This window comes from Phlebotomus papatasi, chromosome 1 (assembly GCF_024763615.1).
Source record: "Phlebotomus papatasi isolate M1 chromosome 1, Ppap_2.1, whole genome shotgun sequence".
NCBI classification, from domain to species: domain Eukaryota; kingdom Metazoa; phylum Arthropoda; class Insecta; order Diptera; family Psychodidae; genus Phlebotomus; species Phlebotomus papatasi.
This window is the reverse complement of record NC_077222.1, coordinates 59,870,088-59,892,990: the sequence shown is the minus strand read 5'-3', so window position 1 is coordinate 59,892,990 and position 22,903 is coordinate 59,870,088. Positions and strand designations below refer to the sequence as shown.

Here is a 22,903-nt window from a genome sequence, read left to right as displayed (position 1 = left end):
CGAGGTTAAAAAACAATCTGAGAGAAAAGTTGTACATGGACGAAAATGTAGCTGATTAAATTCTCTATCAAACCCACAAAACAGATTGTTAGGGACAGTCCTAGTTTTCGAAATATTTTTGATCAAAGTTGCTAAAAAGTTCGATTTTTCCATGTTTTCTGACATATTTGAGACTACAGCGCCCCTGGTGTCAGTTGTACGAACTTCATCTGTTCAGAGGATTTATCGGGCATGTAAAATAATACCCCTTTACAGGAGGGGGGGGGGGTAACATTAGCTTTGAAAAATGCGACCGATTTTAGTGTAAATTTTTCCCTGTTTTCGTACACATTTCACGAGATATCTCCAAAACTACGTAGGTTGCCAATTTGGGGTTTTCGGTTGCCTTTTCAATATTATGTTGGCTTTTATTTTGCATTCATATTTTTTGCTAATTCATTCTACATTGATAGAAAACAGTTAATAAACCCAAAGTCTTTTTCGGCGCGCTAGAAACATATGGGGAACAAGAAATGTCATGCTCCTGCCCCTTTATATCAAAATTTGACATTTTAATTGATTTTTTCCGACTCCGATAGAGGCACTGAATCCAATGTAGTCAACAGGCCTGGAAATAATTAGTTGACTCTATCGAGGTCCCACTGTATTACATTTTATAAGTATTAAAACTGCTAAAATTCTTGCTATGAGCTGAGACACACACCATTAAAGTTAGACATTTTTTATATTTATTCTATATTACAAAGTATTTTATTTTCTCTATTGATATGTTTTTTCTTTATTAAAATATGTGAAGAGGAGACACTAGCAGGAGTCTAGGGAAATAAATTAACTGATTTTTTTTATGATTATCTGGTGTGTGTCTTAGCTAAAGGTTTAATGAGTTTAAGATTTTTGATTTAACCCTGAATTTTAGTGGTTATCTTTGTGAAATTGAGTTAGCAATAGCAAAAATTTGTTGTTTAGGTGGTGCATTTAGGACAATGCCAGCAAGTCCTAAAAGTACCAAGATTCCACGGACAATGGATCAGCCAAATGCTGAAATGTACAATCCACAAATGCAGTCGGCAGTTAAGATGGAAAATGTGATGGAATCATGCAATACAGGCAAAAATTCGGCAATATTCACATTCACTCCCAATCCACACGATCAAATGCAGTTGCAGGCAACGCAGCAGGAACAGCAGAGACAAAGTGTGGAGTATCAGAAGAAGGCCTATGCTGCTGCCATGGCAGCCTCAACACAAGGCGATCATCGGCTCGGGGGGCCTCAGTCACCGATGGATGCAAGTGCTGGTGATGGTGTGTACAATAACAATAATGTGAACAACAAAGGTAAATTGGTGGCGATAAGTTTCACTAACCAAAATCATCACCATCATGTTGATCATCAAATCATCACTTCTACTATCTCTACTTCTACTACTTCCTGCATTACTAACACTCCTACTAATACCACTAATTCATCATCAACGAAACATGTAACGGACGATTCGATTGTTTATGAGACAATTGTAATTGAGCATAACAATAACAATCATCAGACAGAAATGTGTGCGGTGAATAAAGGGGGACAGGCGGGATATGTTGTACTGACACCTGCATCATTTTCAGAATTGATTGCAAATACAAATTTGGCTACAGCAGGTGATGTTTGTGGTGCTAAAGATGCCAACAGGGGTAATGTTGGTGGTAGTGATAGCAACAACAAAAAACCACCAATCCCATCACAGCAGATTCTCATGATAAATCCAAGTACAATTGCAACAGTATCGACATCAGCTTCATCATCAAATCCACCACCAGTTGTTAGTCAGAAGCCTATTATGTTGGCATTGAGTGGCAATCAACAGGTAGGTTCCGATTAAGTTGTATTTTGTGACACCAAATGATAGTAGTGGACATGTATCTGTGATAAGAAATGCATTGAATTACTTTCTGTTGCAGATTGCATTTGTTCCCGTGGCAGAGGATAATCAATATATGATGCACAAACGACCGAGAATTTATACTAGTAATGCTGCAACCACAAATACCCAAGCTCAAACTATTGCCAATCCGGCTAAAACAACAGCAGGATCAGGTCCGACAGTTCAGTATGTTATTCAGGGACAAATGCCAAATCTTTTGATATCTGCACCAAATTATTCAACACAGAGTCTTCTAAAAAGTAAGTTTGAAAAATTTGACATATTGCATTCGTTTTTTTTTCCAGAACCATGCGCAACATTGTTTTTATTTCTCCATTTAAAATTTTACCTGGGGTGCAATGGTAACTTTTCGATACCATCGAATCGACAGTAGGAGAGATTGGGGCAAAAAGTCACAAATCGAAAAATTCAAAATTCAATATCTTCCAAGGTATAAAAGATAGCGGCTCAAATTTTTTTCTATAGAGAGCCTCCATAAACCTTCTTCAATGTCGTAAGTTTCTTATAATTCGAATAAGGAATTTATAAAATAAAAACACATCGAAATTTTTAGCCCTATTTTTGAAATATTTTCCTTGCAGAAGATAACAATTATTACCTACTTATTTTCCAAAATTGATGCACTGGTGAATATTTTCCAAATAATTTGGATTTTTTGAATACGAATCCACTATCTATTTTAGATTTTCTCCAGAAATCCTTTTATTAAAAATGGCCACTTGGGGTAAAAAGTAACAAAAGGTATAGAACAAAATGTAACAAAAAAACGAAGCAATTTCTGATGTCTCACGGCGAAAAGAAACATCATTATCATGCCTCGCCGCTTGTTGTTTGCATTGGTCAAACGATTTGCAGTCTTTTGTGTGTGTTTTTTTTTTCTAAAATAGCTAAACGGAAGCCCGTAATGAAGCGAATCAAATATGATAATACCCAATGTCTGGTACTATTTGCCCCAGTATTTTTAAGAATAGTCACAAAATTACCTTTTAGAAATTGACTCGATAAACGTATTTCCTTACAAAATAGAGGAAAATTACTTTTACAAAGTTGTAGAGCGGTAAATTTCCTATAGAACTGCGCTAATTAGAAATTTTTGAAGCGCTCGAGTAGCTTGTAAAAAAATAAAATATCCGTTTTGTGACTTTTTGCCCCAGTCTCCCCTATCGATAAATCTATATTTGTTATATTAAGGGAATACAGACATTTTACGCATTGTTGGACCATTTAATGTGACATTCCAAAAAGAATATGACTATTAATAAATATCTATATTAGCTAAAAAAAAAGTACAACTATCGTTAAAAAATTTTCAGAATCGACAGTCGATACTACACTGAGAAAAAAAGAGGATGCGATTAACTTTTTTTCCTCGTAACTTTAACACTTTTTAGGTGAAAAAATATATCAACATTTTTTAATGTTAATTTTACACCTTTTTAAGGGTAAAATTAACATGAAAAATGGTAATTTTAACCCCTAATACACCTAAAAAGGGTAATATTTACACCGATTTTGGATCAATAATGCAGGGTAAAATTAACATTTCCGGAATGTTATTTTAACTTTTTCGGAATTCTCTCAGTGCATCGAAAATAAGTTATCATGTCACCCCTGGTCTCACACTTTGAAAGATTTTCCTCAATTTTGAATATTTTGAAGGAAATCACTTACATTTGGAAGTGGACATAAATTTCGTCAAAATGCATCAAAATGGTCTATTTTGACAAAATTTTCTCACTATTTCTGGAAACTGTTATAAACTCAAGAAATGTCCGTCAAAATAAAGCATTTTGTTGCATTTTCACGCGATTTACGTAAATCTGTGAATGTGGAAAGATCTACTTCAAAATACTGAATTTTGATAGATAGGGTAAATTAAGCTATTTCAAAACCTGCTCCAAATGGAAACGTCATTGTTTTCACGATAAATGCAGTACTAAATTAATATATTTATGTATTTTCTATACCACAGTTTCATTATTTAGTTAATTTTGCTCCAAATACAGCGAAAATCCATCCATATTCACAAATTTTAATTTGCTAATTTCTCAGAAAGATTAAAAGTGTACCTTTTCACCATCGAATTCAATCAAGTTCAATTTTAACAAAAATTTCTCACAATAATGTGTAGAAATCTTTATAAGTTCGAAAAATTTTTGTCAAATGGAGTATTTCGCCGATTTTTATACGATTTACGTACACTTGCAGTGTACAAGCAATTCAACTAAAAATACTCAATTTTGACCAAAACCACATCAAATTCATCAAAACTGTGCATTTTGACAAATATTTTTCAAAACGTGCAAGATCCATAATTTTTCTTTTTTTTTGTCAAAACAAGGTATTTTGACGCGATTTCTGTCCATATGATAATCAATATACAAGAAAAGGTTATAATTTGACGGAAATTTCTCACAATGTGGAAAGGTCTTAAAGAGTTACATTGTAGGGGACACTCGAACACCACCGAACATCGGGTAGCAGGGAACGCTGACTTTAATTTCTAAACTACTTGGACTATGACGACCATTTCTTCAGTGGACCAGCATCCCTATAGTATCTATATGAATTCATACAGATCTTGCCCTCTGAAGACTAATAGCTTCTTCTCCCTTTTTCTCCTATTGCAGAATACTCTAAAATATTGCAATATATGTTTTAATTCATCAGATATAAGATAAAATGTCCAGAAGCAAGATAATTTCCTTCTTGATTTCACAAAGAAAAACAATGTCCCAACTGTCCCAACAACATTGTTGGCACGAAAACACTTTCATAAACTTTTCCCTTGCCGACAATAGGGTCATATATGACCCGGAAAATTCTACGCGCTTTTCTGGAAAATTGAGAGTAGTTTATTATATCAAAATATGCAATATACAATCTTTGGATATTCTATTTTGTGTTTCTAAAGAATTTTTTGCTGAAGATAATAAATTAATATAAAAAACATTGAAAAAGAAAAGTCATTTCACAAAGTTCGAAATTAGTGATTTTTGATCTCAAATAATTTTCTTTTCCTGAATATTTGGAGTCTTGAGAAAATTAGCCAAGAATCTTACATCCTTCTATTATGATGTCGTGCACAAACAGATAGATTTCAGTTAATGTAAATAGTCAAAAAAAATTTCTCCGGGTCATGCATGACCCTAATGACGTGAAAAAGTTAATCATACTTGTCACAAGTTTCTGTAGAGGTTATGCAAAAATTTCGCACGTGGGTACCTATATGGAAATAATGATCAAACAGCAAGTTTTTGGTGCTCAATCTCTGGATTTTGACCCAGGAAAACACGATGGATTTATCATGCTTTAGCATTACTATATTTTTATTTATTATTATAATTTTTTGTATTACTTTGACACGATAAAAGAAACGATATTCTTGTTTGATTTTTAGTAAAACAAGAGCAACCTCCCGAATCACCGGGGATTAAAAATCTTCCAGCCACACCAAAATCAAGCTCAGCCGAATCAATGGATGTGGGTGAGATAACAAATGAGGATAAAGACAAGATGTTTGATAATTTTGAACCACCGGAAAAGAAAACATTCATATTGGCCCCTACACCAGCTCAGCTGGGAAAGGCACCACTACAGAGAAGACAAAACATGAGTGAGTTACAAGTCTCTCCAAAGATCTGTCCTTTTCCAAAAACCGAAAATCTTAAAACTTTTTTTTCTATTTTGCTTCAGCATCAAATGGAAATCCAAATTCACAAAATGCCAGTGAACCTCAAACACCAACATCCATCGGCATGGCGCCGATTACAACGCTAAATAATAATTTAACAACCAATTTACCATCGTCCCTTCCGACACCAACATCAGCGTCCATCGATGATGTTCATGGGCAAATGTCACCGCAGCAGAAGAAATCGTTCTTCAAAAAGATCAAAAGTGATGATATGGACAAGTGAGTAATAGTGTAAAATTTTGCTTATTGGACTTTGTTTAACAATAGTTGTTTTTTTCTTCTTTTCTTATTTTACAGTGTTCTAAAACAAGTTGATTTTGAAAAGAAATTCCAAACCCTGCCTCAATTTAAACCTGAAGACTGCCAATCACCCAGTGCAATATCAATTGCATCTTCACCGCGTGTTTTCACACAAAATTACCGCAAGAAGTCCCAATCGCTCGCCAAAACTCGTAAGTCGATTACGTAATTTCTTTAAAATCAAATAAATGCCGTATATTTATTGTTTTTAATATTTTCTTAAAAAAAATTATAATGCAGTGAAATATGGCTCAAGATTTTTTTTTATTTTGCTAACATAACAATTTTATTTTGTTTTATTTTACTCAATTTTATATTTACAGTTAAAAGAGTATTCTTAACAATATAATGCTAAAGATTTTTTTACTCTATAAAAAAACACAAAATAATCCATCTCTGAGATATGTAAAATCTATCTCCCCCGAAGTATACGTTTAAATTAAAAATTTTGTTATTCTTACCGCTATGCCCTAGATTTACTTGAGACTTAAGCCGAGAGACGGCTTAACGTAATTATAATTAAAATAATGATCAAATTACATTTTCATCAGTTTCTGACTAATCCGTCTCTCGGCTTAAGCCAAGAAACAGCTTAGTTAGTGGGAAACTGTTGGTAATTTATGACCTCTACACATTGGGAGCTATTTTTGTAAAAAATTGCTTTTTTGAAGGAAACTCCCTGCAGCGTTGTAGGGGGAAACGTCATATTTCTGTCAAAAACGCAATTTTTGACGAAAATTGCTCCTAATGTGTAGACGCCTTTAGTCAAATCGTTATTTTGATTATAATTATGTGCTTAAGCCATAAGTGTGTCTAGGGCATTACAAATCTAGACTTAAACTGAATACAAAAAAAAAAACTGAATAAAAGGAAATGAACTGAATAATATCCTATAATGAGAATCTGAAGTAAATTATCGAACAAAGGTTTAAAAATGCTCTGTAGGGTGGAGTAAGATATTTTGGCCACTTAAAGGTTTCATGTGCTTGTAATTTTTATAATTTTTATTTAAATAAAATGAAATTTTGTACAAAGATACCTTAAAGCCGGTTCTTCCTAATAATCCTAGAGAATTCCCAAATTTTTTTGGATATTTTAGTGAAAAATTCATTTAATGCAACTATGCATGTTTCAGTACTTTTGAACACTTTGTAAACACTTTTGGGCATTGTGTGTAAGCACTTTTGGCCACCTGTTTCCAAGAGAATTTTAATAAAATAACAGAAGAAATAGCTCTCGAAAACTTTCACAAATACACAGGATAAGTCCTATTCTTATTTAACACCAATTTTATGTGATTATTAGAGTATTTTAACTGACTTTTTGCACATTTTCTATTTGATTTAAAAATCAGTCAAAAGTCAAGATAGTTTTTACTGAAATCCGCGAGGTGAGCCACGTGTAAAATGTATGGGAAAATGAATGGTCAAAAGTACTTACACAGCCGAAAAAAGTAAGCTCCTTTAGCCACATCCGATTTTCATTTAATTTGTTAGAAAATCTTATTAAGGATGATATCACAATAAAATTTAGTTAATTAAGAAATGGACTTTCATTGAATAACATCAAATATTTTCATCAAAAATATTAAATAATGCAAAACAATTTCTCTTCACATTAACAAGTTTCTTAAGAATCCCAAGTTTTTTTAGTGATTGTTTACCTCTTGTCGAGAATTTCTTTCAATAACTTAGAATTAAACAAGTCGATACAAAATCAAAAATGGTTTTCTGATTCGTTACATTAGAGGTCACGAAATAAGACCCATTTTCCTGTTCTAAATAAACTCATAATTGCCTTACAATGGCATTTTACTTTAGGTGGCCAAAAGTGCTTACATGGCCAAAAGGTCTGACTCTACCCTATTTGAAGCTCAACAAAAAATAAATAAATAAATAATAATAAAAAAAAAACTATTTTGCTGATAAACCCTAAAGGGTTCATTTGCACTTTTCCAGATGGAGCTGATGAAGAAATGTCGGAAGCGGGAAGTGCTGCATCAACTGCCACCCCATCAGCATCGTACATTGTGGGCAATCGATTTTTCGGTGCTGATTTCAACATTGACCAATTGCGAGGTGTGTCTTCTGTTGCACATTTATCAAATCTTTTATCCCTGGCCGTGTTTAATGGTGCGGGATTGTGTCATGTTGCAGCTGTTGCCGAAGCCGCTGACTCAGATCGATCTCCACGAACGCCAAAGACACCCCTGCAGAGTGCATCATCTGTGCGGAGTGCCACAATTTGTGGGAGTGCTGGGTCGATATGTGGCAGTGCTACTGGTGTGGGTTCCGCTGGCGGACAGGATCCGGCTGAAAAGGGCCACCGAAAGATACTCGAACAGCGACGACAGTTGGTGATGCAATTATTTCAAGATCATGGTACTTGGTTTCCCACCTCTCAGGCAACAAATAGTTTTCAGGTAAGATGGAAAGTTTCACTTTTGAAGTTATTTTCATAACAAATTTTCTATAAACTTGATTGTTATGATACTGGATTATTACTTTCTTTTGAATAAATCTGCCGTAGAACGAATTTCGCGCGGAGTAAAAGTAGTTAAAAAAAAGAAACATCAACAAATGAGCTATAGGAACAAAAATAGCCCAAACATTTAAGTAATTTTTCAGACAATACCAACACTCAGAAAAATAATCGAGTAAAATTTACTCGAATCGATAAAATTGACTCATTTTCGTTCACTCAGGAAAATAATCGAGTAAAACTTACTCGAATTGATGTTGAATTGACTCGTTTTCGTTGTGATTTTCGATTAACTATATTTTAGAGTTGATTTTACTTCTATTTAGGTGTAATATTCGGAAGATTTATTTCCCAAAAAGATATTTTTAACTCTTGGAACGAGTTATTTTAACTTTTAAAACGAGTTATTTTAACTCTTTAAACGAGTTATTTTTAGTCTTAAAAAGAGTTATTTACACTCTTTTGTCATGTAAATTTAAGAAAAAAAGTTAAAACAACTCTTCCGAATATTACACCTAAATAGAAGTAAAATCAACTCTAAAATTTACATGACAAAAGAGTGTAAATAACTCTTTTTAAGACTAAAAATAACTCGTTTAAAGAGTTAAAATAACTCGTTTTAAGAGTTAAAATAACTCGTTCCAAGAGTTAAAAAAATCTTTTTTGGAGTTAAAATAACTCTTTCAAATCCGAAAATGGATATATTTTGCAATTTTATGTTTTTTTTTATTTTGTCATTTTTTTTATTAATATATTCTTGTTCTCAAGTTCCCTATATTCCAAGCGAAATATCACGTATAATGCACGCATATGTCTTCATGAAACACTTTTAGGCAGATTTCTAGTTTGATGTTCCATATGAACTTTGTCACACGAAAATCTTCTTGACTGAAGTATATTTTTAAAACGAAAACTCTTACGGCGTTATCACACTTGTACATAAAATTTTAATGTGATTCACATTAATTGTCGCTTGTGAGCGTACAAATATGTTATTTGTGTCTTTGAGCCACTTAATATTTGGGGTTTTTCTATTTATTGATAAAGAAGTGGACTTGGCCTGCAAAAATAAGTTTAAATTTACCTAAAGCATAAATATTTTTGACATTAAAAAATTAAAGAGAAAATCGCATTAATTTTTCGAATTAATTCTATAAATCAATTTAATATCAAATCAAGTCTACCTTTTTATCAACAAATAGATCAAATTTTGAATATAAAATTATTCAAACACACAAATTACACATTTGGACTCTCACCAGCGACAATTAATGTGAATCATATTAAAATTTTAATGTGCAAATGTGATAACACAGTTAAGCATATACTTCAGTCGAGATGAAATTTTGAATCGAAAAAGAGTAATAATTACATCTATATCCGACGAATTAATTCAACTCGCACGAAGAGTTGTTTCAACTCCATTTACTGAAATTTACGACGAAAAAGAGTAACAATTACATCGATATTCGTAGAGTTAATTCAACTCTGCCATAGAGTTGTTTTAACTTTTTAGGTTTTTTCTTAGTATTGTGATTTTCGATTAACTATATTTTAGAGTTGATTTTACTTCTATTTAGGTGTAATATTCGGAAGAGTTGTTTTAACTTTTCTTTCCTAAAATTTACATGACAAAAGAGTGCAAATAACTCTTTTTAAAACTGAACATAACTCGTTTCAAGAGTTAAAATAACTCGTTCCAAGAGTTAAAAAAAATCTTTTTTGGAGTTAAAATAACTCTTTCAAATCATAAAATGGATAAATTTTGCAATTTTGTGGTTTTTTTAATTTTATCATTTTCTTCATTAATATTTTCTTGACCTCAAGTTCCCTATCTTCCGAGCGAAATATCGCGAATGATGCACGCACATGTCTTCATGAAACACTTTTAGGCAGATTTCTAGTTGATATTCCATATGAACATTTTCACACGAAAATCTTCTTGACTGAAGTATATTCTTAAAACGAAAGCACTTAAGCATATACTTCAGTCGAGATGAAATTTTACATCGAAAAAGAGTAACAATTACATCGATATCCGACGAATTAATTCAACTCGCACGAAGAGTTGTTTCAACTCTATTTATTAAAAATTTATAACAAAAAAGAGTAACAATTACATCGATATTCGTAGAGTTAATTCAACTCTACCATCACTGAGAAAAAAAGAGGGTGCGATTAACTTTTTTTCCTCGTAACTTTAAGACTTTTTAGGTGAAAAAATATATCAACATTTTTTAATGTAAAATTTTACACCTTTTTAAGGGTAAAATTAACATGAAAAAGGGGTAATTTAACCCCTAATACATCTAAAAAGGGTAATATTTACACCGATTTCGGATCAATAATGCAGAGTAAAATTAAGATTTCCGTAATGTTATTTTAACTTTTTCGGATTTCTCTCAGTGTAATACATTGGGTGAATGAGTTAAAACTTGCCTTTACAAATCTTAGCAACCATAAGCCTACACAGAAAGAAATACTATTTCGTAAATATTTGTGAATTCCTAATGGGAACTTATGAAATGTTCGTAAATCGTATAACCGATAAACAAGTTCGTAAAAGTTTGTACTTTTTTTCTCAAACATTTTTTGTAATATGATCACTTTACCATTATTTTTTGTACTTTTACAAACATTTGTTTGTAAATCTTCTGAAACATTCAAAAAATGTTTGTAAAATTTTGTCATTTCTTCGTAAATTTTTGTTTTTGTAAAGAAAGGATTTTTAAGCATAATTTGTTTTTTTTTTTCTCTTTGACTTTTCAGTTAGCCCATAAAGACATCTTTCCTACGAAACAGAGTCTTCAGCTGAAGATTCGGGAAGTGAGGCAGAAATATATGGCACAGTCAACTGGACCTACAACTCCAAATGACATTGGTAAGTTGATTGCGAATTAATTACAAGTTGTTGATGTGAGTTGATGGTGATCAATTTAAAAATATATACATTTTTTTCTTGCAAAAAATGTATTTTTCAGGTTCTCCTGGAGAACCACAACAAACACAAACATCTCAACAGCCATAAATTAATTTGATAATTTTATTAAGAGATATTTTTAGCGTAATATTTCTCCAACATTTTTCTTTTTATTTTAGCACAAAGAAGTAACATTTAAAACGTTAGGTCATAACGTAAATCAACCAAACTTATGGGTCAAATACAAGGAATTTATATTAAAAGAAAAAAAAATGAAAACAGAGAATAATACAGTAATCGTATTAACTTATTGATGAAGATGATACTTTCATGTGAAAAAAAAAATTGTTGTACTCTTTCTCTATCTCTCTATTTCTCTTTTCTCAACTTTGAGGAAAAACAAATCACTTAAATTTTATCTAATACATTTTGTACTAAACAAAGAATACAAAGGATGAAGGGTATAGCAGAAAAAAGCGCCAAAAGTAACTTTTGAGCTTCACAAAGAGAGTTTTTAAAGTGTTGCGAGTAACAATATAATTTCATGTTTATTATGAACTGATTAATTTTTATTGCAATATTTTTTTTAAATAGTAACCATTTATTATACAAAACCACTCATTTATTATATCATTATATATTTTTTTTAGAAAAAAGTATCAAATTCTTTATAAAATTTTATTGAATTTTTTTTTGTTGAAAAAAATAACTTGAATTGGTGCCAATTACTGACATAAAATGAAAAGTAAAGTATAAAAAAGTAATATTATTAAAAAAAAAAAAACAAGTTAGACATTAGTGAATTAAAAATAGTGAAAGACAAAAGGAACAAAGTGAAAGCATATAATCTCCTATATTGATAATGTTACAGTGGAAAATTATGTACAATCGTTCACATATGAATGACTTCTTATAATGTTTTTCTTTTTTCTAGAAAAGAGTAAAAAAAAATAATGTAGAAAACCCAGAGGTTTGACTATGATTAAAGTCGAAAGAATTTGTCTATGGAATCATTTTAACTTGAAGTATAGAGAAAAAAACAAATAATTGTAGAATGGGAATATTTTAGAAACGATAAATAAACAGCGCACGTTTTTGGTGGGCTTTTTGCAAATGAATTCCGGTTAAAGGAAAAGTTGAAATAAAAAAAAATTGTAGTTTACACAGGAAAACCATAAGTTGAAAAAAAACAAGTTAATTGATAGAAGAATAAAAATTTGGCACGAATTTAGGAGTATCACTGAAGATAAGAAAAATGAGAAGATTGCTAAACAATTCACAAAATATTCAGTGTTAATGGAAAAAAAACTAAATTGGTAGGTTGCACAAAGGCAGTAAGAAATAGTTAGAATTTTAAAATGAGCTCTAAACTCTTCCTTCTTTCCACCCGCAAAGAACTCTACGCAGAAAAAGCTTACATTTTGCTGTTTTTTTTTGTTTTAATTGGGGAGGGTGATATCTTCTGGAAATTCGTGAAAATCAATTCAAAAATTGAATTTGAGGATGATATAAAATATTTTTGAAAGCGAAAATAATATAAATAAAAAATAATTATTTCACTGAGAAAAAAAAGAGGGTACGATTAACTTTTTTTCCTCTTAACTTTAACACTTTTTAGGTGTAAAAATATATCAACATTTTTTAATGTTAATTTTACACATTTTTAAGGGTAAAATTAACATGAAAAGTGGTAATTTTAACCCCTAATACACCTAAAAAGGGTAATATTTACACCGATTTTGGATCAATACTGCAGGGTAAAATTAACATTTCCGGAATGTTATTTTAACCTTTTCGGTTTTTCTCTCAGTGTTTGAGAAAAGTCATCAAAAGCGACAACATTAACAGAAAATAATGTTTTAAATAATTTCCTGTGTTAACACGCCGCAACCCTCCCTCTTATTACTTTACACTAATATCAATAAATCCATTTACAGTTTGCTTTATAAAATAATTAGGAATTCTTTTTCAAATTCTTCACCGAAATTGGATACTCCCCCAAAAATATTTTGATATTACTGGCCTTAGAAAGTAGAGAAGAATTTCGATGTTGGCTATAAAATCCATATTTTAAGGTCACTTGAAGATTCTTTTTTCTGAAATATATTGCTGAAATTAGATTGCAGAAAAATCACATTTTACTAAAAACATTCACGGCGTGAGATGCAGTACATCAATTCACCATATTAAGAGGCATATTCAACTTTCGTGACATCTTACTTGCAGTTAAAATAAACGTGCGATTAGACCTTTGATTTTGGTCTAACTAAAATGATGAGAATTTTGAGTTCTTAAAATCTTCCTGATCTAATAGGTCTACCAGAGCTATTAAAATCAGGAAAATTTAATAAAATCAAAATTCGCATCCCTTTATTTCACTCAAATTGGATAAAACTAAATTGAATTTCTTGTGATGTTCTGAGAAAGAAGAAGAGTGCGAAAAAGTGGAATATACATTATGTTTTCTATTAAAAAAAGACTAGTAAAATTTACAGATATCATACGACAACAGAAATGCTGAATTTGCATTTGAAAGAACGTGAATAACGAAAAATGTAAATTAATTGATTTATTATCAAATTAAAGATTCTAAATTGAGACGCCCAGAACAAGAGTGACTTTTTTTGTATATTTTTCCGTATTAAAATGGTTGACTCTTGCTCTCGTGTTTCAGTTGTAAAGAGATCGTTCAGAATTTCAGATTAGGGTAAGTGTGCCAAATTCCGGCCAGCTTGCAATTTCGGCCACATATTTTGTTCCTCGAATTTCCATGAATTTTTAGTTTTTGCATACTCAACAGATTATACAATGCAAAAACTAACTAAAAATGTCGTTTTGACGAACAAGATGTTCTGAAAGATACATTGGAAGAATTCCGGAAGGGGAAGAAACTATGAGAATGGAGGTGGACGGAATTGGCCACCTATGCTATGTCTACATTTTTATTCATTTTAAAATGTATTAAGAAAAAATTCAGAGAAAATAAAGACGATTGACTGTCTACAAGGTTCCAAGCAACACTTCTTATAAAAAAAGTAACAAAAAAATCAATTTACATTAAAAAATATTACATTTAAAACTTGAAACTTTGGCGCTTGCATGCAACTATGCCGAAATTTGGCACATACTTACCCTAATCTTCTAAACCTTCAAAGAACCATTGAACGGTTTTTGAAACGGCTAATAATCGCAGCAGGATCGCCTAAGTTAAATGTATATTTCATTACACAAAATAAGTGAGTTATGCAAATCCAGTCATCTAAATTATTTAATCACAAACTATAATTATTTAGCATATCTCGTTTATCCAATTGGAAAAAAAATATATGCAGTGAAAAATTATATTTTGTCAATAATGCTGCAACAAACCATTTTGATTTGGTGAAATCAGATTTGTCACTAAATAATTTTGGTTGCTTATTAAAGTACAGTTCGAATATTTGAGGTTTCCTCACTGTTTTTAGATGGACTAAGAGAAAAGAAAGGATGAGAAGACTCAGAACAGCTCTTCTTCACGGTTTTTTTGTACACTCAAAACTGAATGATATCTACAAATTCAATACAGTTTTTTTAAGGAGTTACATGAGTCTCTCAGGTCAAAAATAGGCCTTTTTCTGATAATAATTTATTTTGTCGAAAATATTTTAGAATTCCAACTTTTGGGATATGAAAGAGTAATTTTAGAACAAAATTTAAAAAAAAAATGAAAAATTTTGAAAATTCAACCGTTGGTAGCTGATTTTCGGAACCATTCCTCAAAAAAACAGATCTTGGGGTAGGCAGGATTTCTCCCATTAGGTTCATCTGAAATAAAAAAACCAAATATACTCTGTTAGAGGATTAGTTGGACCCCTGGATTCAGGCCTGATCTAAAAGAAAAGTCGAAGTGAATTTTTTGGTGCCTGTTGGCATTCTTCGAAAGGCCGCGAAAATTCACGTAGAGAAAATTAGAGGTTTTTTAATGTGAAAATTGTTTAATTCCTCAGAGTTAAGTCATTTTCACAAGAAAATCCTTTTAATAATTTAGTTGAATAGGGTGGAATCACCAGTTCTCGCCAGTGCCCCACTTGTCGCCACTTACATTGAAATCGCTATTTTTCGTAATTTATGTAATAAATGAGTCGCAATTTTTTTGTATTGTTTCTGCTTCTACGCATAGAATCGAAAAATAATAATTATTCGTTTTGGATTCACGAGTTTGATCACTTTTTAGAGCAATATTTTAAGCAAGTGCATCGAATCCAACATCTCTTACCAAATGTACTAAGTGTCGTCAAATTTTCATCAGGCCAAAAATACCTATTTGGGTAAATAATTTGTCTATTGAATATTTAATTGCACTTGTGGAATACATAAAATTTGTATTTAGTCAATTAATATTTCATTTTATATTATTTTTGTATAAAAATGAGGCATGGCGAGAAGTGGTAATATTCTGGAATTGATTTTACCACCTGTCGCCATATCTTTTCAATAGGCGACGCTAACTTCACTTCGTACATTCTCAGTTGTCAAATCTGTATTGTTTACTTTCTGCAAAAGCCCCATAATTTGATTTCTCAAATAAAAGTGAAGAAAAATCATTTAAAGAGAGTAATAATAAAGTGATCACAAGGAAAGAGAAATGGTGAATGTATTCTTTTCATAGCATTGCCTAAAATAACCGAGTGTGGTTCTTTTCAAGTGGGTGGCGAGAAGTGGTTACAAATTTTACAAAACTGGCGAAAAGTGGTAAAAAGTGGCGACGAAATGGTTATTTTTGCATTATTAATAAAAATCAGTTTTTTAAGTGGTCCAGCGTTATGTTCTAGGATTATTGTTTTCACGTATCTAGAGCCAATACATCTAAGTAACTTTGTGTCAAATTTGACTTATCTTGTAACAAGGATTCAAAAGTTATGATTAAATGAATTTAATTTTTTCCTAAACATGGCGATAGCCGGTTATTCCACCCTACAGTTATTTTGGTTAATTGTGAATAATTGTCGATATTACAACAAAAACATTGGGATGAAATTTTGAGCTGGAAGACTCATATTCTTTTGAGCTGTCCCAAAATTCAGGATAGGTTTGAGAAAAACCCTTTTGTACAACACTACTTTGGTTAATAAAGAATGCAAAAGTACATATTTGAAGAAGGTACACGACCTGCTAATAAGCATAAAATAGAGAAGAAAATATTTTGGGCCATTTTAGATTTTTTGCAACTGCAGCGCCGCTATACTCTCTCTCACAGTTGAATTGCGCGCGATTTAAGAACTTTCCATTTGAAGTGATACTTGCATTTAATTTCTTTGTTTTTCTGCAAAATTCAAGTAAAAGGATATGTAGTGAACAGCTATCCATCACAAGTATGCAAAATTTCAGAAAGATCGGTTCAGTAGACTCTGAGTAATCTTTACTACCGCATTGTAAAACGGTGGTTTGAGAAAAACGCGTTTAAAGTTTTACAACAATATGCGCGCGCAGGATGAATGCATATCTAAAACTGCTCTACCTCCGAGAGTTTTACTCCGATTGACTTGAAATTTTCAGAAAATATTTTTAAATAGGGTAAATGTGCCAAATTCCGGCCAGCTCACAATTTCGGCCACATTTTTTGTTCCTCGAATTTCCATGATTTTTTAGTTTTCGCATACTCAAGAGATTATAAAATGCAAATAATAACAAAAGAATGTCGCTTCGACGAACGAATTGATATGAAATAGACATTGGAAGGATTCCGGAAGGGCAAGGAACTTTGAGAATGAAGTTGGCCGAAATAGGCCACCAATGCTATGTTTACATTTTTATTATTTTTAAAATGTATCAAAAAAGAATGTAGAGAAAATGAAGACGTTTGACTGTCTACAAGGTTCCAAGCAACACTCCTTATAAAAAAAATAACAAAAAAATTAATTTGTTTTAAAAATATTACATTTCAAATTTGAGACTTTGGTGCTAGTAAGCAACTATGCCGGAATTTGGTACACTTACCCTAAATATTTTTAAATAGATAAATAAAAATAAATAAATATCTTTAAATAAATAAAAAAAAATGATTTTTTTGACCTGAGACACATGTAACCTCTTAAATCGAAATTACTTTTACTTAATTTTTCGTTTAAACTTCCAATTTCGATTTGGAATAAGCGTGAAACGATTTTATTCGGTATATATAATAACAAAAAGAAACCTAACTTTAATTAATCAAAGTTATATCGATCGAAATGGTTTTCGCAGCCAAAAAATCAAAATCGGTAAGGCTGATTAAGTGTGCTGCTCTCAAAACTTTTCAATTAAGTGAAATTCAATCGATTGCAATATTGTTCTTCCAGTTGTTACTCAAAAATCAGATAATTTTGACAAGCTTTTCTTGTTAATTTGACAAAACATTTTTTCAGAGTACACATAAAATGTTATTATCTTGGTAAATGGAAAACAGAAGTAATTATCCATCTTAGTAACTTGTAATCGATTTTTTTATGTTTACTGACCAAAAAGAAATACCATTATGACCATTATGAATGATCTACTATTTACTAGTTCTTTTAATTTATCTTTAAAATGAAATGGAAATAAAATAAATCTATCTTCATAAAATCTTTATTAATCTATGAAGTTTGTTACATTTTGTCTTAAAAATCGCGACTTAAAAATTAAAGATCCTTCATTGGAGCATATAAATCAACAATTACAAACGATTAAAGGTTTAATTGAATATTTGGATTTGTAAAATAAGGTGTCAAAAGTTGAATAAGCATATAAAATAAACTTATATTGCACAGTACAGTGTATTTGATGTTTCACAGAACGCGGCATGAAGATTTTTTCTAAAACCAAAACCCATACATTGCTATTAATGTAAATGGAATATTTAGTGAAAAAGAAAACTTGTGACAATTTGTTAAGTCACATGGTTGTTAAAGTCGTTAAAGAAATATTTGATAAAATATTGTGATCGAGGCACTTCCCCTTAAAAATAGTAAAATTAAGAATTAATCGATTTCATGGAGAAAAAACGCCAGTCTTTCGACCTTTTAAAAATTTTTGGATGATAGATGGTTTCTAAAAGAAAAAAAAGCACATATAAAACGAACAAATTTATTCCAAAAATTCAATTGAATAGTCTCTGTAGGCAAAAAAACACGACTATTTCATGGACAATATAATGATTAAGAATATTTTCTCTAAAAAAAAAATCTACCACAAAAAGAACCTTCTATCGAAGAAATGACAAGCTTAAGGAAAAATACCCTATTTTTACACTCTTAAAAAAATGAAAAGATTATTGTGAAAGAAAATCTTTTCTTTATCTTCTATAGACAATTATTTTATCATATTGTCCTCCATTTTCTTGCGCCCAAAAAAAAAACTGTAGATGAGGAAATTTTACAAGGAAAATGTTTAATGCTGTGACTAAAAGATCGTTTCCTTGGACACACAACAGAAATGAAAATCCCCTTTGCTATTCCACGTTCAGAAAACAAAACATGTATTGTAAAATACTGAAACGTAATACAAACTAGGAACGTATATTTCTCCCAATTTAGAGATCCTTGGCATTTTTACAAATCACACAAGACACACGATGTGGAATAACGAATTAATTAGTAGAATATAAAGTAAAACCAAGAAAAAAAACAAGATATTATAAATTGTATGTTGTAATGAGATGCATTGAAAACATCATGAATTATTGTGTAGACGAATAAAAAAAAAAGAAAATATTAATACCCCAATTTTGAGAACCAGCCCCTGTTATTTGCGCGCAAAAGAAATGCAATTAGAGCAATGTTGGAACATGGTTTTCATTAATGATGGAAAAAATATCATTGTAGAAAGAATATACAAAAAAAAAGTATATAACGCAAAAAGTGTAAATTATTATATATATCTAATCATACAATCAATTGGTTGTTATTTGATGGAGAAAACGATGAGGTAAAAAAAAATATTCACAAAAAAAAGAAAAAAATGGAACATTATATTGATTATTACAGAGTTAGGTAGTAATATTAGGAATACGTTTAAATTTATGATAACAACAAACAACAAAAATATATGCTATGAAATAAAAGAAAAAAAATATTACAGTAAATAGCAATGAATTACTTAAATTTATTTTTCTCATTATTTCAATTTTATAGTTAAAAAATTTGGTACTCTTTTTCAGATTTATGCTACTTTTACAAAGGTAAGAAAATTTTTGTTCATAATCGGTTGTATTTCACACTATACAACATAATTTTTAATAAAAAGAATCAATTTATTATTATTAAAATAAAGCTAGATCCGAAAGCTGGAAGCAGTACGTTCGCAGTATTCAAAAGGATACACCTACAAAAGCGATCTGGGACAGAATCAAACAGATTCTGCGACTATTAAACCTAATAATATCAGATAAGTCTCTCGGGGAAACTCTGTTTTCCCACAGAGAATGAGATCAGCGAATACTTAGCGATATCATTTGAAGAGAACTCAAATGATTCCCAACTAAAGTAGGTGTCAAAAGTTTGTTGCCTCATGTAGGGGAAAGTACTCTAGGTTGGACCACAAATTTGAAGTTCAAACTTGATGAATTTTTTTCTGGGAAAATCGAAAATGAATCCCAATTTTCATTACACCGAAAAAATCTTTAGTTAATTGAGATCCCATACTTATATATTTTACCATTCAAAATCCCTTAGTTTCTTTTTATGAGGTAAACAAAAATACTACGTCGATTTGGTCCAAAGCATGGTACAATTTTTGCCTTCGAATGTGACGGTACATGCCTTTGAATCTAGAATTTTCTAGGAAAATATTTCTATCGAAACACTAAACAATCTATTATTGATTAGCCTGAGGTCTAATACACTCACTGAAACTATTTCTACAGAGAAAAACGCTAACAAAAAGAATCTTTTCCAATTTTTCTGAAATACTGCTATTCCAATAGGAATAAATTGTTGGAAAAACCATATTATCAATATGACAACCCTAAAATACGACTGTAAAAAGAGAAGGGTGATATTTCAGGCCATTTTGAAGCCAATAAAATGAGGTTATTTTGTTTCCGGAAACAAATAAAAACAAAATTTTAGAAATTGTTTCTTAAATGATATCAATCAAATGTCTTGCCTTTTTGTGATCCTGCAAGATCACCATGGTGAGCAATAAAATATTTCTAGTCACGTACCGATTTGAAGACTTTTAAACATCTTTATCGGACCATCATTTCCAGACTCTCAAAAAGACAACACATTACACTACACTATCACCATTCCGATTGGGGTGAAATGAAAATAAAGCTACAAAATTTACTATTTTCCTCACGATACAAGAATAATCCGACTTTTAAGTAAGTACGTATATACGATGCATTTAGTCAGCAGCGACCGTGAATTTATTTGCTTAACTACTAGAATCCTTGAGGATTTTTCGAGCGCAATGTGAAGCAAAACATACAAAAATGTGAGGTTGTGGAATAACATATGACATTAAATGGCGGTAGTGTTACTAGATAAGCATTCGATGGCATGAAATTCTTAAATTCGAAGGCAAGGTATGGGTGGTTTTGCAAGTTATCCACCACCCACAAAAATGGTATCCTTCTCGAGAAAAACTATGTTGACGATAATCAACCTTAATTAACCCTTTATCATTCACACTAGTCACATTTTTCCAAAAATAATTTTAAATAGGAAAAAAAAAACACATGTAAAATTCCATATTAAAATAAAGCTTTGAGTCCATTTTCAATTTTTTCTTATAAAAGCATAAAAACGAATCACCAGGCCCTCTACTTTTGGAGGAGACTCGTAATTGATAATAAGCTAACTAATATTTGATAGAAATGTGTAAGTTTTTAGAAAAACCAAAAGAAATTCACAATATTCGAAGGCATGAACGTTCGAAGGGAGAGTACTTTCCCCTATGTTCGGCAAATCAGGTGCAAAAAATGATAGAAAAAATTAATTTTTGAAGTTTTTCTTCTTACAAATTAGTTGCCTGTAATCCATAGATCTTATTTATGAATTTCGAAAACAATATGTCATTTTATTTCATACAAAAAATAATTGCTTTCTAAAAGTTGTTCATTTTTCATGCGTCAAAAGTTTGTTGCCTCATTTGAACTTGAAACATGTAAAACAGTAAAACTACAACCTTTTATTCAGACTGGTCTTGCTTACCAATGGAATATTGCGAGCCACCCAAACATTCCTACACACAGAAAAATGTTGACTCTAAATTTAAGAATATATAAGACTCCAGGAACTTAAATTGGACATGAATCCTCGAGGCGTTTAAATTCAGAAGCTCTTTGTCAATGAAATGGTCTAGAATACCTATCTCTTTGAAACTAAGAGAGGGAGTTTAAGTTCCGCATTAGCTGAAAAATGAAAAATGTTTTGAGATTTGCAAATTACGATTAAAACTAAATGATCAAGGATTTAGGATTAGGGCATTGGCATTCATTGAACGGGATTTGAAATTAAAATTCTGGGTGTTTCCTTTTAAGAATTTTTCATTTTTCTGTGTGTACCATTTTCACTTAATATGGGCTTGTTTTTGTAACAGTAGGGAGCTGTGTTCCTTCAGCAGTCGACTGACTGTGAATTTTTGGAGCAGACATCATTGGGTCACTATCAGAGATACTTACAATGCTTATTATGAACCCTCTGAGTCGATACCCTAGGTCTACCAGTAGCGTTTTTCAGGTGTACTCATACCTCATTACATGTGAATATTTTATGTACAACCTTTCGGGATTTTCCATAAAATTTAGCAATTAACACCGCAGATTCATTCCGACAGTATCTCTGGACGATTTCCCACCTTTTAACTCCTTATAACTTGCCATTTTAACCTAAATTATGAATTATCAAAAAAACAGATTATTTCTAGTTATTTATCATCACTTGTATACACATGTATTTACCTTTGACAACTTTGGAAATGTCCAAACCCACCATTGGCCTCTTAAATAATATAAACTTAAAATATAGACGGTTTACTTTAAGTTCGTTGCATGTTTTTGACCATTATGAGTAACATTTCAAATGAGGCAAAAAACTTTTGATGCATGAAAAAATGAACAACTTTTAGAAAACAATTATTTTTTATATGAAATAAAATGAAGTTTTTTTCTTCGAAATACATAAATAAGATCTACGGATCACAGACAACTAATTTACAAAAAGAAAAATTTTGAAAAGTAATTTTTCTATCATTTTGTGTACCTGATTTGCCCAACATACATGAGGCAACAAACTTTTGACACCTACACACAGAAAAATTTTGTCTCTAAATTTAAGAATATATAAGATACTGGGAACTTAAATTGGACGTGAATCCCCGAGGCGTTTAAGTTTAAAAGCTCTGAGCGAAAGAAATGGGCTAGAATCCCTAGCTCTTTCAAGTTAAGAGACCGGGAACTTAAGTTCAGCATTAGCTGGAAAATGAAAAATGTCTACAGATTTGCAACTAAAACTAAATGATCAAAGGATTTAGAATTAGAGCATTGGCATTCATTGGATGGGATTTGAAATTAAATTCCTCGGTGTTTCTGTTTAAGAATTTTCCATTTTTCTGTGTGTACATGAAGATTAT

General features: G+C 31.1%; 1 protein-coding gene across 28 annotated transcripts in view; it reads left to right on the top strand.

Annotated features, from left to right (window-relative positions):
• Window positions 1–19,409, top strand: part of LOC129809512 (putative transcription factor capicua) — a 58,362-nt gene extending 38,953 nt beyond the window's left edge. For 4 of the 28 annotated variants that reach the window (XM_055859367.1, XM_055859376.1, XM_055859389.1 and 1 more), the window contains 10 exons: window positions 967–1,335; window positions 1,615–1,853; window positions 1,948–2,170; window positions 5,332–5,547; window positions 5,628–5,847; window positions 5,926–6,080; window positions 7,866–8,006; window positions 8,085–8,350; window positions 11,179–11,290; window positions 11,391–19,409. In XM_055859367.1, the coding sequence (XP_055715342.1) occupies window positions 967–1,335; window positions 1,615–1,853; window positions 1,948–2,170; window positions 5,332–5,547; window positions 5,628–5,847; window positions 5,926–6,080; window positions 7,866–8,006; window positions 8,085–8,350; window positions 11,179–11,290; window positions 11,391–11,437 (1,988 nt within the window). In that variant the 3' untranslated portion in view covers window positions 11,438–19,409. The remainder of the gene's footprint in view (window positions 1–966; window positions 1,336–1,614; window positions 1,854–1,947; window positions 2,171–5,331; window positions 5,548–5,627; window positions 5,848–5,925; window positions 6,081–7,865; window positions 8,007–8,084; window positions 8,351–11,178; window positions 11,291–11,390) is intronic. The other 24 variants (XM_055859385.1, XM_055859374.1, XM_055859396.1 and 21 more) reach the window with 12 other exon arrangements.
• Window positions 19,410–22,903: the final 3,494 nt, after the last annotated feature.